The sequence below is a fragment of the Salvelinus sp. IW2-2015 genome, linkage group LG27 (assembly GCF_002910315.2).
Source record: "Salvelinus sp. IW2-2015 linkage group LG27, ASM291031v2, whole genome shotgun sequence".
NCBI lineage: Eukaryota > Metazoa > Chordata > Actinopteri > Salmoniformes > Salmonidae > Salvelinus > Salvelinus sp. IW2-2015.
The window spans coordinates 8,944,694-8,962,001 of NC_036867.1; the positions used below are offsets into that span (position 1 = coordinate 8,944,694).

General features: G+C 45.3%; 1 protein-coding gene across 1 annotated transcript in view; it reads left to right on the top strand.

Annotated features, from left to right (window-relative positions):
- The window catches only part of gfod1 (glucose-fructose oxidoreductase domain containing 1), a 47,895-nt gene extending 33,338 nt beyond the window's left edge, over nt 1-14,557 (top strand). Inside the window, exon 2 of the mRNA XM_023972681.3 lies at nt 7,037-14,557. Within this exon, the coding sequence (XP_023828449.1) occupies nt 7,037-7,959 (923 nt within the window). The 3' untranslated portion in view covers nt 7,960-14,557. The remainder of the gene's footprint in view (nt 1-7,036) is intronic.
- The last annotated feature ends 2,751 nt before the right edge of the window (nt 14,558-17,308 follow it).

Sequence of the window (17,308 nt, forward strand, 5' to 3'; positions counted from 1 at the left end):
ACCTGTAATTCAATACCACAGACACAGACTGCCTCCAGCTTCTGCTCTCTGTAGCAAGCTTCCTCCACCACCACCTAACTCCCATTTCCCCTCCTCTACAGTCACCCTCCTCTGGCTTCCTTCCTCAACCTTATTGTTAATGTGCACGAACGCTGGATAAGTGTGTTCGTGCGTAATTGGACTGCAATGTACTTCGGTGCACATATTGGTGTTTTGTCATTGTATGCAGCTTGTGCATGACACGTGCTTTTGCCTTATTGTGCTTTTGCATCATTAATTTGCACTACATATTTTGTCAATATACGCCACATGATCTCATTCCAAAATCATGGGCATTAATATGGAGTTGGCCCCCCCTTTGCTGCTATAACAGCCTCCACTCTTCTGGGAAGTTTTTTGGAACATTGCTGCGGCTGACTTGCTTCCATTCAGCCACAAGTGCATTAGTGAGGTCGGGCACTGATCTTGGGCGATTAGGCCTGGCTCGCAGTCAGCGTTCCAATTCATCCCAAAGGTGTTCAATGGGGTTGAGGTCAGGGATCTGTGCAGGCCAGTCAAGTTCTTCCACACCGATCTCAACAGACCATTTCTGTATGGACCTCGCTTTGTGCATGGGTGCATTGTCATGCTGAAACAGGAAAGGGGCTTCCCCAAACTGTTGCCACAAAGTTGGAAGCACATTATCGTCTAGAATCCCATTGAATGCTGTAGCGTTAAGATATCCCTTCACTCGAACTAAGGGGCCTAGCCCAAACTATGAAAAACAGCCCCAGACAATTACTCCTCCACCAAACTTTACAGTTGGCACTATGCATTCAGGCAGGTAGGGTTCTCCTGGCATCTGCCAAACTCAGATTTGTCCGTCGGACTGCCAGATGGTGAAGCTTCATCACTCCAGAGAACGCGTTTCCACTGCTCCAGAGTCCAATGGCGCCGAGCTTTACACCACTCCAGCCAATGCTTGGCATTGCGCATGGTGATTTTAGGCTTGTGTGAGGCTGCTCGGCCATTGAATCCCATTTCATGAAGCTCCCAACAAACAGTTATTGTACTGACATTGCTTCCTGAGGCAGTTTGGAACTCGGTAGTGAGTGTTGCAACTGAGGACAGACGATTTTTACACGCTACGTGCTTCAGCACTCGGCGGTCCCGTTCTGTGAGCTTGTGTGGCCTACCACTTTGAGGCTGAGCCGTTGTTGCTCCGAGACATTTCCGCTTCACAATAACAGCACTTACAGTTGACCGGGGCAGCACTAGCAGGGCTGAAATTTTACGAACTGACTTGTTGGAAAGGTTGCATGCTATGACGGTGCCACATTGAAAGTCACTGAGCTCATTAGCTAGGCCATTCTACTGCCAATGTTTGTCTATGCAGATTGCATGGCAGTGTGCTCGATTTCATATACCCATCAGCAACGGGTGTGGCTGAAATAGCCGAATCCACATACTTTTGTTTATATAGTGTCTACGCAATGTTTGTGTTTGTGCAGTTGTGTGTGTCTGCATGTCACTTTCGTACCATCATTAATACCAAACACACTATTCCCAGGGCTTATCTTGCTGCTGTCACGCCTGCCCTGGCTCCTTGATGTACATCTGGTGCGGTGGGGATGGGTTGGTCATTAGAATATTGGGATTTATCTGGCACAGTGGAGCGGTAAGCAGAACAGCTAGCGCCACGGGAAGCCCGCCCGGCCCTTTGTCATAATGATGCTGCTGCTGCATTTCACCCTTCTCTGAGCGCACAATTCATTTACACCAACCTCCATATTCTCCCATAATCCCCCTCTCTTTCAATCAGAGTGCAATCTGAGCAAGTCACTGTGATAGGCTAAGTGGCATCTATTGTGCATCACATGTCTTCGTTAGCCCCATAGAAGAGACAGAACCAGTTTTACCTGCCTCTGTTCCAGGGGGAAATGGAATGATGATACGCAGGTGTGTATTTTAAGCCCTGAGGTAATGCGGTCAGCAGAGGGATTTAGGAGGCCTGGGGTGTCTCACTATGGAGCAGTGTGGCGCTACTATCCTAGTCCCTGGTGAAGCTTGTGACAGTGACACATCTGGGACAAGTCTAGTGATTGGGGGAGGGGAAAGCCCCCATGTCTACTTTCCAGTCACTCTTCCTGGTCTGATCACAACCCCTAGTTCCTCTTCCTAACCCATCAGTTGTTGCAGATCTGAATGAACTAAACTCAGCGAAAAAAAGAAACGTCCTCTCACTGTCAACTGTGTTTATTTTCAGCAAACTTAACATGTGTAAATATTTGTATGAACATAACAAGATTCAACAACTGAGACATAAACTGAACAAGTTCCACAGACATGTGACTAACAGAACTGGAATAATGTGTCTCTGAACAAAGGGAGGGTCAAAATCAAAAGTAACACTCAGTATCTGGTGTGGCCACCAGCTGCATTAAGTACTGCAGTGCATCTCCTCCTCATGGACTGCACCAGATTTGCCAGTTCTTGCTGTGAGATGTTACCCCACTCTTCCACCAAGGCACCTGCAATTTCCCTGACATTTCTGTGGGGAATGGCCCTAGACCTCACCCTCCGATCCAACAGGTCCCAGACGTGCTCAATGGGATTGAGATCCGTGCTCTTCACTGGCCATGGCAGAACACTGACATTCCTGTCTTGCAGGAAATCACGCACAGAACGAGCAGTATGGCTGGTGGCATTGTCATGCTGGAGGGTCATGTCAGGATGAGCCTGCAGGAAGGGTACCACATGAGGGAGGAGGATGTCTTCCCTGTAACGCACAGGGTTGAGATTGCCTGAAATGACAACAAGCTCAGTCCGAGGATGCTGTGACACACCGCCCCAGACCATGACGAACCCTCCACCTCCAAATCGATCCCGCTCCAGAGTACAGGCCTCGGTGTAACGCTCAGTCCTTCGACGATAAACGCGAATCCGACCATCACCCCTGTTGAGAAAAAAACGCGACTCGTCAGTGAAGAGCACTTTTTGCCAGTCCTGTCTGGTACAGCGACGGTGGGTTTGTGCACATAGGTGACGTTGTTGCCGGTGATGTCTGGTGAGGATCTTACTTACAATAGGCCTACAAGCCCTCAGTCCAGCCTCTCTCAGCCTATTACGGACAGTCTGAGCACTGATGGAGGGATTGTGCGTTCCTGGTGTAACTCGGGCAGTTGTTGTTGCCATCCTGTACCTGTCCCGCAGGTGTGATGTTCGGATGTACCGATCCTGTGCAGGTGTTGTTACACGTGGTCTGCCACTGCGAGGATGATCAGCTGTCCGTCCTGTCTCCCTGTAGCGCTGTCTTATGCGTCTCACAGTACGGACATTGCAATTTATTGCCTTGGCCACAGCTGCAGTTCTCATGCCTCCTTGCAGCATGCCTAAGGCACGTTCACGCAGATGAGCAGGGACCCTGGGCATCTTTCTTTTGGTGTTTTTCAGAGTCAGTAAAAAGGCCTCTTTAGTGTCCTAAGTGTTCATAACTGTGACCTTAATTGCCTACCGTCTGTAAGCTGTTAGTGTCTTAACGACCGTTCCACAGGTACATGTTCATTAATTGTTTATGGTTCATTGACCAAGCATGGGAAACAGTGTTTAAACCCTTTACAATGAAGATCTGTGAAGTTATTTGGATTTTTACGAATTATCTTTGAAAGACAGGGTTCTGAAAAGGGGACGTTTCTTTTTTTGCTGAGTTTAGATAGGTGTAAGTTAGGTGTAGCCATCAGTTTGCATGCTCTTCTATCTCTCTCTCTTTCTCTTTCCCCATCTCTTTCTGAAAAGGCAGTTGTTTTCCTTTCCCCAGCATTGATGACTGGAGGGATGTGTAATTCCCTCTGTGGCATTAAGTGGGTTCCCCCCCTCTTCTCTCCTCCTTTTTCACGTTTAATTCCTCCCAGTGACAGATGATGGGTAATTGAGAATGAAGATGCCATTTTTGGAGCCTAGTGACAATTAGGCTGCTCAATCATATTGGATCTGTTTGAATGTTTTTGTTTTGAAGGAAAATGGGCACAAAGCCCGTTGGAAACCATGACTGATGTCGAAACTGTGTGGTGTCCACGTGCCAGTGGCTTACTGCTAATCAGTGGTCTTACAGTGTTCGCTGCTCATTTTCCATGGTTGAATTTGTGGTTTGTTGGCCCAGATTTGATTGAAGTTGTCTCTGCTGCCTCTCCTATTAAATGGTCCTTTATCGTGCTACTGTATGATGTAAGAGTTGTCATTGCTTAAGAGCTGTTAATATTGAATGTGTAGAGCATGTCCCATGGGAGATGGGAGATGTTCCAGTAGGAGCTTCCTTATTAACCAGAGCTATAAGACCTCATGACTCACTCTGATTTAAACATGGATTTGCGTTAATGCCGTAAACATTTCTGTGTTGGTGAACAGTAGTAGCTTATATTTAAAAAAAACTGTTTCTGCCTATGACAGGCTATTGAGACTGTGATGAAAATGTATATTGAGACTCGATATGTCTCTGTTCACCTACAGTATGTCCTTGTCTAGTAAATTTAAAGTCATAGAGTGGGTATCTCTAGGGATACATGAGAATCAGGATTCTGACAGGCCTCTTAAAATCAAAAGGACCCAAGGACGTTTATGGCTGCTCATGACACTTGATGACGAAGACAGATTTGATCTTCCGTCTTCAAAACATCAAAAACCCAGGTTAGGTTTAAGGAGAGGGGCGGTGTCAGCTCTGCCCTCTGAAATGCCAATCTTGTGTCAACCACACGCTTAGCTTTGGGTGGAATTCCCACTACCCACTGCCAGCTTCCTCACTCTGGCAGGTACAGCTAGTGGGTTCTTTGAACTACTGTATGCCTGGCGCTTAACGTGCATTATTGATGGTAAGGGGCTGTTCTGCGATGCCAGAGGCTTTTTCTGCTCCATTACTGGACTCCCACTGGGACGTAGACACTACATGTGAGATGAGATGCACACTTCACATTGGCTAACACAGTTAGTACTGACTCCCTCTATTTCTACTAGGGACACTTCATCCAAACTAGCGTTGGCTAACACGGTTAGCACTGACACCCTCTATTTCTACTAGGGAAGCGTCACTTTAGTTAGCGTTGGCTAACACAGTTAGCAATGACCTGCTCTATTTCTATGTGCCCTAGCTGTATGAAGCCTCTGTCTGCCTGTTGCAGAGCTCTAGTCATTAGTGCTAGACTGGCTTCTCTAATCCGCCAGCAGCACCCTGGGGACAACTGCAGGAAGTGTTTACCGCAGGCCACATAATTCTCTCTCTCTTTCCGTCTCTCTCTCTCTCTCTCTCTCTTGGTTGATTTCCCTTTACCACTTTAGCTCTCTGTCTCACTCACATGTGCACCTCTCTATTTCATTCTCTCCCCCTCCCCATGTCCTCTGCATACTCTCTTCCTCACACTCAATCCCGCTCCCTCTAGCTTTGCTCTCATACACACACTCCCCTTTCCACTTAGGTGCTGTTGAGCTCGACTGATGACCTTCAGTGTGACCTCCAGAAACTAGCTAGCAACCTCTCAGACAGGAAGTGAGGGGAAGGCCACTCATGACTTGATGAGCTGTCTGCACAGTAAAGGCCTCAGACGTAACGCATCAACACAGCGTGAGCTGGTGTGAGAATGGATTTGTAAAAGGGCCGCTTTTCATAGGCGTGAGAAATTGTGACAGGAACATTAAAGGCTAAGACCGGCTCAGTTTAGCTTTTCGCTAGCAGCCTGGCTGTCTGTCACTAGCTCTCACTCACTGCAGGCCTGTGCCAAGTTGTTTAACTGAGAGCCGGCGGCGCTTAACTTTTCGCAGGGGTGCAGACCTGGGGTCAGGCCTCCTCGATAAGGGTGCACTGTAGCCAGCCTCGGTGCCTTTGTCCAGGGGGAAGGTTTTTTCCGTCGCACCGGAGAACTGGGTCAAGGGGATTAATTTCCTGGCCTGGCTGGATCTAGTCGTTCGGCGCTAATGGGAGATTAGCTGGGAAGTTTCAGTTCCAAAACGTCTCTGGGTGCCGCCTGCCTGTTCTTCACATGGGTTGGGGGGATATTTAGGAAGTGATTGGTGCCTCTAAATAGGGGTAGTTGGGATGCGGAATGGGCAAAGGAGGGGGTTTGAAGGGGGTGGATGTTTTCCCACCCCTGCTGTTCATCAATGTGTCTGGATTAATTACAGGGAGCATTGTGTTCATGGGGGGCAGACTGGCCAGGAATCAGGTGGTGTAGGGGGGTATCATTGGCCTTCTATTACCAGAACTCTTTCATTACCATTGGGTGGTGGAGGGTCTTTTTTTTAAAAACTTTTTTGTATATACAATCTTTTGATTGGCCACCCACAATTCCCCATTGCTTTTATTTTGTTGGCTATCTGGTGTCCATTTTGTTTCTCAAAGTCACTGCAGACTCAGAGTTATGAATAGGGTAATTGCTCAGCTCGGAGTAATGTGCCCTTGAGTGTAATGGGCTATTAGCGGCTCTATGTTAATTGTTTTAGCCTTTCTCGTGGCACAGTCAGGGCAGTGTGTGAATAGCCTCTCTCTCCCCCAGTCTGCTCTGCTGTTACATGGTTCATAGAAGCTATGTTTTGCCCAGCTTTCTTTTTGCAGCAGCTATATTCCTCATAGATATCTGTAATGAGGTTATGTGAGCGAGCACAGCACCACTGGGGGTTCGGTAAGTAGTGGAATTAAAAGAGGGCCTAATGAGGTTTCTCTCTCTCTATCCCTCTCCTCATCCCTTTGCTCTCTTCACTCTCATTTGCTTCCCACAGCAGTCTAAAGTCAACCCTATCTGTACAGTAGGCACACTCATGACAGACAGTGAACGCTTTCCTCTCAGAAAAACAACAGTATTGACAAAGCTTCTAGAATGTTTTCTCATGTTTCATTTTCAGAATCACTTGTTGAGCCGTGGGTTTAAAATAGTTTTGGAGAGGCTATGTTGGAATATTTGTGTCAGCTAGTCTGTTTTTTGCACTGATTAATGTCTCTTCAAGTGATGTTTTCATGGAGAGGAGGATATTATGTCTACGTGTGAGTAACATTGGCCTCTCTCCCACTACCTAGGTATCGGTAAGAATGTGATCTGTGACCGCACCGCCACCCCACTGGATGCCTTTCGCATGATGTCGGCCGCCCAGTACTACCCCAAGCTGCTGAGCATCATGGGAAACGTACTGCGCTTCCTTCCCGCCTTCGTACGCATGAAGGAGCTAGTGGAGGAGGGCTACGTGGGGGAGCTGCTGGTCTGCGAGGCCCAGGTCCACAGCGGCAGCCTGTTGGGTAAGAAGTACAACTGGAGCTGTGACGACCTGATGGGCGGTGGGGGACTGCACTCAGTAGGCAGCTACATCATTGACCTGCTCACTTTTCTCACGGGCCAGCGGGCGGCCAAGGTGCACGGCTTCCTCAAGACTTTCGTCAAGCAGACGGAGCACATCTGCGGCATCCGACAGATTACCAGCGACGACTTCTGCACCTTCCAGATGGTGCTGGAGGGCGGCGCCTGCTGCACCGTCACACTCAACTTCAACGTGCCTGGTGACTTCCGCCAGGAGGTGATCGTGGTGGGCACGGTGGGCCGGCTGACGGTCAGCGGCACGGACCTGTACGGCCAGAAGAACACCATGGAGGGAGGGCCGGAGCTACTTCTGAAAGACAGCACCCCTCTGGAGAATGCCTCCCTACCGGAGAAGGCTTTCAGTGACATCCCCTCACCCTACCTGACAGGAACCATCCGTATGGTGCAGGCGGTGCGGCAGGCCTTTGAGGACCAGGACGACCGGCGCACGTGGGACGAAAGGCCGCTGACTATGGCGGCCACATTTGAGGACTGCCTGTACGCACTTTGCGTGGTGGACACCATCAAGAAGTCCAACCAGTGCGGCGAGTGGCAGAACATTGAGGTGATGAAAGAGGAGCCCGAGGTAAGCCCGGCGTACCTTATCAGCGAGGCCATGCGGCGCAGCAGGATGTCGCTCTACTGCTAGCACTGGCACCAAAATGGCTGCCTGGTGCTAGAGACTGGGGGTGAGAGAGCTGTCACTGTGCCCTGATTGGTTCGCAACCCTAAAAAAGATGTGAACAGTGATGAACTCTCTCCGATCTCATTGTCCTCTCTTCTGCATGATCTATTCTGGATTACTACGCCGCGCATTGTGACTCTGAGAAAGGAGAGGAATAAAGAGCACCTCCAAAAAGAAAAAGGCGTTGCTATGGATGCTACAGTCGGGTCAACAGAGTGGTTTAACTGTACCTCTAGAGAGGTGAATGTTTAATCCCCAGGGGGCTTCGGACCCTGTCTCTGTGTATGTCTGCTGTGTGTGAAACCAGAGAAGAAAAACGCAGAAAAATCAATCGTTTGTCTGGTAGGGCTTTTAGTGAGGTCCCCTCCTCCGGTTAAGTATGCAATAAATCCAATCAGAGCTCCAGGCCAGTGGAATTATGTCATCCTAAGCAAAAAAAGTGTGATGGGTCCACACTCATTCACACTCAGAATTATGTAATCCTGCCTGAATCAAGGGAATGCCTTTTTTGCCTGCTTCTCGTTTTTGTAGTAACGTCCATATGCAATAGACCGACACATAATCTGTGGATGGTGGTGCAATCCCATGCTAAGCCTAGGCACATGTCTGCTATCCCCATGTTTTCAATCTCAAGGTCATGCCTGTTGCTAAGCTAATATCCTTAGCTTAGCCAGCTAGGTTAGCGGTGCATGCGCTAAAGCTTCTAACACAACAGCAACGATGTAGAGTAAAACAATCAGTAATAGTGTCCCTGTGGGTTAGTGCATGGATGGGACACTTCCACGCATTAAACATTCCGATCTGCTTGTAAAGGCTAGTGTTTTGTGACTCTTTATAGTTTGTGTGAATATGTAGCTTAGGACTACTAACAGAAGGGCAAGTAGAACATGGTCTATTTAAGAGAAGACCTCTGGTTTTCACCTTGTCATTTACTCATCACTATCCACACAGGTCACAAGAGATGATAGTAGTACAGTAGCAGAAATTCACGAAGCCAAAACATTTTTGTATTTTATTCAAGCTCGATCTTATTGTTTCCCCAGTGTTGATTGTGTTCTCAAATTATGCTACTGTATATCTCGCCATCTGCATTTGCCTACTTTTCCATAGTCTTGTATAAGTCAAAAAAGTTAATATGGTTTCAAATGTGTCATGATATAAATGTACTGTATGTATTTGATTTGTTTTTAAACTATCTGCGAAAGACAGGAACTGGAACATGTTTTGAGACACACACTGTTCAGTGTAAAATTATTTATTTTTCATTTTGGACTGATTCGTACTGTATCGGGAGAAGATGTCTAGTTCGTGGGCGACAGTTGAGGTAAGAGAAGCCTTTTAGTATTCTGTTTCTCTGTGTGTTGGTCCATACTGTGGGATGTCTGAAGACAATGACTACTTTAGTTGGAGTATATAGACGTTTTTTTAGTCATGTGGTCCTAAATTGTAATAAATGTTAATAGGTGCAGCCATTTTAAGATTTGTAGCTATTTAACCGTTATCGTCTGTCCAGTCACCCATTTTTCCCTGTGTTCATGTTTCATTCGATGTGGTATATTGTGTTTTACAGTGGGTTTTGGAACATTTAATATTTTTCTGACCATGCTCCAGTTAGTTTGTTTGGCATTTGTGTCGTGCAAGTTATTTTTTTCAGTAGCTTTTCAACCAACAAGACACGCTTCTCACATGCTGCTGACCTTTCCCATGTTCTGTAAATACTATCTCACTCTGATTGGGTGACATGATGTGTTCTGCATAGAAACATGATAAGATGTCACCTGTTATACCATTGCAGATCATAATAGCTTATCAATACTGTAGACTTTCCCCTTTGTCCAATGAGGACCTTTATACCATAAACATGCCTTGATCTTTTCAATGAAACCTGGAAAACATTATACTGGAATAAACTCTCCAAAGTTGCACACTATGGTATAAGAACACCCAGTTACTTGATGGACTTTGCCATCTAAAGGATGGAGACACAGAGCAACGTCTAAAGATGTGCTCTTTCCAACTCTCTCTGTTAGTCCCCTATATTCCTAAACCGGGTCTATGGCCTAATTTCAAACAATGCTCCTCTAAAGCTGCACCCAGAGAACAGGAGAGGAAGTCCCCTGTTGAGGCCTTATAGGGAGGACGTAGGAACTGTGGTTTAGTCTCCAGTCTTCCAGTCTGGATAAAACTATAGCTTTACATATATGACAGGAAAGAAATAAGGACTAAATTAAATCAAACACTTGAAGTAAATCCTTGAACACTTCACATTTATAACGTATGCTGAATCAAACATATTATCATGTAATATCAATGTAGGGGAGAAAAGATCATTGCAAAGTAGAGAGGAGTCCCTTTAGCAGTTTGATCCAGCACCCATGTGTATTTAGGCTGAATCCTACATCTTGCTGAGGTGCTGTAGAGCAGTGCTTCTCAAACCTCTCCTCTGGAACCCCCAAATGTTTTCCTGATTCACCTTGTCAAGGGGTGCGTTTCTCTGCCCAGACATTACAATGCCTGGATATGTGGATAGCTGATAGGTATTTTACGTATGTTAGAGCAATCTGGTGCCCGACGGCACTGTTGATGAGGTGGCACGTGACCATTGGTGGAATGGCTGGTGGTCCCCGAGGTGAGGTTTGAGGATCACTGCTCTGGAGGCACCTTACCATTTTCTTCTACACTGAACAAAAATATAAACGCAACATGCAACAATTGCAAAGATTTTACTGAGTTATAATTCATATAAGGAAATCAGTCAATTTAAATAAATTCATCAGGCCCTAATCTATGGATTTCACATCACTGGGAATACAGATATGCATCTGTTGGTCACAGGTATCTTTCCAAAAAAGGTTGGGGCGTGGATCAGAAAACCAGTCAGTATCTGGTGTGACCTCCATCATGCAGCGCGACTCCTTCGCATAGAGTTGATCAGACTGTTGATTGTGGCCTGTAGAATGTTGTCCCACTCCTCTTCAATGGCTGTGCGAAGTTGTTTGGTATTGTCGGGAACTGGAAAACGCTGTCGTACACATCGATCCAGAGCATCCCAAACATGGGTGACATGTCTGGTGAGTATGCAGGCCATGGAAGAACTGGGACATTTTCAGCTTCCAGAAATTGTATACAGGTCTTTGCGACATGGGTTCCGTGCATTATCATGCTGAAACATGAGGTGATGGCGGCAGATGAATGGCACGACAACGGGCCTCAGGATCTTGTCACGGTATCTATGTGCATTCAAATTGCCATTGATAAAATGCAATTGTGTTCGTTGTCCATAGCTTATGCCTGTCCATACCATAACCCCACCGCCACCATGGGTCACTCTGTTTACCACGTTGACATCAGCAAACCACTCGCCCACACAACGCCATACGCTGTCTGCCATTTGCCCGGTACAGTTGAAACCGGGATTCATCCGTGAAGAGCACACTTCTCCAGTGTGCCAGTGGCCATCGAAGGTGAGCATTTCCCCACTGAAGTCGGTCACAACGCCAAACTGCAGTCAGGTCAAGACCCTGGTGAGGACGATGAGCATGCAGATGAGCTTCCCTGAGACGGTTTCTGACAGTTTGTGCAGAAATCCTTCGGTTGTGCAAACCCACAGTTTCACCAGCTGTCAGGGTGTCTGGTCTCAGACGATCCCGCAGGTGAAGAAACCAAATGTGGAGGTTCTGGGCTGACGTGGTTACACGTGGTCTGCGGTTGTGAGGCCGGTTGGACGTACTGCCAAATTCTCTAAAACGACTTTGGAGGCGGCTTATGGTAGAGAAATTAACATTACAGTCTCTGGCAATAGCTCTAGTGGACAATCCTACTCTCAGCATGCCAATTGCACGCTCCCTCAAAACTTGAGACATCTGTGACAAAACTGCACATTTTAGAGTGGCCTTTTATTGTCCCCAGCACAAGTTGCACCTGTGTAATGATCATGCTGTTTAATCAGCTTATTGATATGCCACACCTGATGGATTAGCTTGTCAAAGGAGAAATGCTCACGAACAGCGATGTCAACAAATGTGTGCACAACATTTGAGAGAAATAAGCTTTTTGTGCATATGGAACATTTCTGGGATGTTTTATTTCAGCTCATTAAACATGGGACCAACACTTTACATTTTGCGTTTTATATTTCTGTTCAGTGTTAATATCCAGCCCAGTTGATGTAAAATATTTAAGTTGTTGAATATTTAATGTCTGAAATTATAAGATTTAATCCATCTGATGTCTGCTGACTGATTTATACATTTGAATTTAATCCAGGAGTGTCAAACTCACCAGGGGTGTCAAACTCACCAGGGGTGTCAAACTCACCAGGGGTGTCAAACTCATTCCACGGAGGGTCTAGTGTCTGCAGGTTCTGTTTTTTCCTTTCAATTAAGCCCTAGACAACCAGGTGTGGGGAGATCCTTACTATTTACTTAATTCATCAGTCAAGTTCAAGGCAGGAGCGAAACCCGCAGACACTCGGCCCTCCTTGGAATGAGTTTGACACCCGTGATTTCATTTCTTTATGCCAATTATTATTTTATTTTTATAAAGTGTATGTTTCAGGTCACAGCTAATATTGGTTACGTTTTATGATAAAATGGATATGTATTTGAATGGACAACTGCTGTATTACCGTCAAAGCTGCAACACCTGGAGTATTACTACTGCGGTCAATACAACTGGAAAACGTGTATCACTGTACCCGAAGGTATTACCCTTATAGCACTGTAGGGGTGCCATTCTCTGAGACACTGTAGTCACTGTCTGTCTAGTATGGAGAAAAAAAAGAGCAGTCACATTACTTATTGTCATTGCTCACTTCGCTTGTGGGTTCTTACGATCCAGCTCTTGGCTTCAAAAAAGAACAAAACTTGAAACACGGGGGAGATGTTACAGTGTGTGTGTGCTTTTTCTGTGTTTGCTGAAATGTATATATTTTAGATCTCCTTGCTGTGCCAGCATTTACAAACACTTGAGGAGATTGGGGCTTCCTGCTTCAATATAGCTAGTAATCTAGCTATGTGTGATAGATTTGTGAAACAAAGACTCAAATGTGGTTTGGCCACCTGACTCTGCAATTCCCCTCCCCCTCTCCCTGCCCTCGTTGCCCTAAGGGGGTCACTGTTCATAATGAGAGAAGCAACCTCAAAGAGGTGCTTCTTGTGCACCCTCAGTTTGTCACCTAGCAACCACTGTGGCAGCCACTGTGCCAAAACTCAGCCCATCTTGGATTTTTTTCTCTCCACTCATTCTCTCTCCTGTTCCTGTCTCTGTTTCTCTGTCTGTGTTTTGTGTTTCACTGACACACTTTCTTCCTCTCTCAACATTTCTCTTCTTCACTCTCTTTTATTCTCTGTCTCTCTAGAGAGAGCCAGGTCACAGCCTGGAGGACAAACTCACTCGGTGCTTCTGCAGACCACTGCTACCTTAGCATTTAGTTCACCATTCTGATTAAAGAGCCACTTATATTTAAGCTGTAAGAGGAAATATGACATTGATAGATTTCCCCCACATTTCACCTACCATACAAAGTGTACTTTGTCATTCATTATGTCACAGACAAAGCAACCACTGGGCAAGGAAGCTTACATTAAGCCTGCTTATTTTGATGAAAAAATTATTGTTGTAATTGTATTATGATGATGACGATGATGGTCATTTGATATGTTATGTCTTATCTCAATATAGACATGATGGCAATAGTCAGTAAAGCAAATGACTACTGCTGTTAGTTGGGTGACTGTTTCCCTTCATACTAAGGAAACCCTAAACTCTACTCCTACTTGCCCTAGTGTCCATTTTCTTGACTCCAGGCTGGAGTAGCCAATCAGGCAGTAGCCAATCTGGTAGTCCCAGGCCACTTTTGTTTACTGTGCTCATTAGGTCAGAAGTGGTAACTATGGTGACCGCTGAAAAGGGTGACACACACACAGGAACCCTCCCCAACAGGTTAGTAAATGCTGGTAATCACAGTTGCTGTACCGTTCAATTGCTTAGTTCATGTTGAAGGAAATGTCCATCTTGATGATGTAATGACGCTTGTTGACTATTTATTATACTATATGTATATCGTGGACGCATGGACCTTTGTAAATATTTTGAACCAATAGGCTCATATTAATCCGTCTTAAACTAGAGAATGTACTGTAGGAATATATTTATATTTTCTATATATCAGAAAATGACAGTTGTGATTTGGGAGTTGGGTTGAGAAGAGGTGGTGGGTGTCACATTAATAACGGTCCTCGTTTCTCTCTTTGTGGAATATGGAAAGGCATGATCATGTGCATCTGTTAATGGAGTCTTCATTCATTCCTTGGGCTGGCTCTGTGAACCCTTTGTCAGTGTTCTACCGTTTGATCTCCCCCCTCCAGTGCTCTGCATCGCTATTGTGTATGTGCGCATGTTAATAGTAAGCGAAAGTGTGTGAGTGTTGCTAGGGGGGGTAAATGTGTCTTGTTCTGAACACATCACCCTGGTGTTCATGAAAGCCTGCAACATGGTTTACCGCTTTAAAACTTGTCTGATGCTGCAGTTTCTAGGGATAAAAAAAATAGATACCTACCTACACCTTGTCATGGTTTCATTTCTTCACTGCATCACAGCCTTATCACTGCACATAGTCTGGAATTACTCAGACATATCAGTAGTTGCACATTTTACAACACACACACATACATGAACCCACATTTACACATCATGCATCGCACAACTTGACCAGGGTCAGGGAGGCAGGTAAGTGTGACTTGGTAGAACGTGTTTGCGGAATATGTGTGTGACGGTGTGTATCGTATGTAGCCATCTATGTGTCTTGGTAATTTGCTACGCTCTGGCCCTGTAGCGTGTGACCTGTAGTGATTTTGAAGGACTGCTCAGGCCCTTCATCACGCTCCTCTCCCTCCATCTCTTCACATACATTAGCCTTTTCCAGTTGCGGCAAACCAGAATGATAAGATTAGCTTGAATACTGACATACACATTGATGTTTTGAACCTCCTGATATCAGTAAAGACCATCTCTAAGGAGGTGCTGACAGAGGCCTTCTGCTGCCACCTAGTGACTGGAATAGAAACTCCCTGTTCTCTCCACAACCACTATTAACATAATGCAGAACTATTTAATGACGCTATTTTAGGGCTTGTGGTTTTCCTTCCTTCTAATCTGGGACTTAATCAGATGTGGGACATGTGTAAGCAATTGACTCTATATAAGCTGAAAGGTTTCTGCCTCCTTATTTGCAGCTCTTGTAAAAGTTGTCTCCCTCATGTTTCACCCCAGATAACCTCCTATTCAGTGAAGGGGAAACAACCAAAAGGAATGAATTAAGGCCCACACCCACAGTTCCACCAAACAACATCAAACAGACAGTTTCCCTGCAGAATGGCGTCAAACGTGGTTTCCATATGTTGGATGTGTTTAACACCGTTCCATATATTCCATTCCAGCCATTACAACGAGGATGTCCTCCTAAAGCGCCTCCCACCAGCTTCCTCTGGTGTGCAATGCATAAGAAGCAGGTTAAAACCCGCTGTAAATTCATATCAATGAAATGTGTGGCCGTGGTACTTTTATAAGGAGTTCAAGGGGGGCTAGAGCAATCTGCGGGTAATGCAAGGTACATTTAAATGCCAGTGATCTGGAGAGAAAGAGAGAGATGGTTTGATGCCCCTACAGAGAACTGAGTTTTATATACCCCCCCCCCCCCCAGCTTTGTCAGAATGCTTTAATAGCCACATCAATCTGGGTTAATCTTATCCTGTCATAGTGTCAGAGGTTTGAGACGACTTTAATATGGAGAGAATGATGCCCCGTGGGGAGAGAGATTGGGAGCAAGAGAAAGAGAAGCGAGAGAGACTGTACTGCACATCAAATGTATAAATCAAACGCACAAAAAAAATATGCTGTGACTGATTTACGTATTTGATGTGCAGTAGTCTCTCTCGCTTCTCTTTCTATTGCTTCCAAATCTCTCTGTCTCTCACTCTCCATATTAAAGTCGTCTCAATCCTCTAACACTATGACAGGATGAGATTAACCCAGATTGATGCGGCTATTAAAACATTCTGACAAAGCGGGAGAGTGGGATATAAAACCCTGCCACGGTTCTCTGTAGGAGCATCAAACCATCTCTTTCTCCTCTCTCTCTCTCTCGCTTTCTCTATTTCCATATCACTGGCATTTAAATGTACTTTGCATTACCCGTACATTCATTTTTCTACCTTTAATTCCACTCAACCAGACACACACTTACTACACACTCCTTTGAACACCCCCTCTCTCCTGTCACTGTGAGTGACACTCAGGTAGTGAGACACTGGTTCACATTTTCTCCCTCTCGGTTTGAGATTGTGTGCATGTAGCAAAACCTGAGGGGATTATGATGTATTGTAGATGAAGACATGCCAGTGGTTCTGTGGTTATTCGCATGCTTGGGTAGATACTTTATATTTATGTTTCACTTTCATGGTCTGTAGCTAGGAGATTATAAAAAGATACCGTCCTAGAGAGCTGCTGTGTGCAGGGTTTTATTTCTGCCCTGTTACAACATACTGGATTCCACTTAGCTGCTCATCAGGACTTTGATTGGCTGAATGAGGTGTGATGGGGGCTGGAGCAAAAGCCTGCACATTCAGTAGTTCTCCAGGAGAAGGGTTGGCCACCACGGCTGTTCTTTCATCTTCAATGTGCTTTGACATGTCACCTTATAATGCTGTTCACCACTGTAGAACCTCTAGAGTGGGAGGAGCAGTGTCCAAATTTGGTCATAAACATTTTCAATTCTTAGTAAGAGAGGACCTCGCACTTACATCTGATTACATTGATGTTGAATCTCTTTTCATAGAAAATCCCTCTTCATTTTTTTGATGGTAATTGGATGCATATATCGGCTTCCCGATTCTGACATTGGTAGTTTCATTGATATCCTTGGATTTGATTAATAATGAAGATAACATTTGTTTTCTATTGGGGGATTACAACATACATTTATTTAAAAGTGAGAACCACCCACTGACATTGACTTTTTGAATACTTTATACTCCAGCTAACTATATCCCCTCATCTACGGTGGCAAGAAAAAGTATGTGAACCCTTTGGAATTACCTGGATTTCTGCATAAATTGGTCATCAAATTTGAGTCACAAGTCACAACAATAGACAAACAGTGTGCTTAAACTAATAACTCACAAATTATTGTATTTTTGTTGTCTATATTGAATACATCATTTAAACATTCACAGTATAGGTTGGGAAAAGTATGTGAACCCCTATAGGCTATTGACTTCTCCAAATGCTAATTGGAGTCAGCTAACCTGGAGTC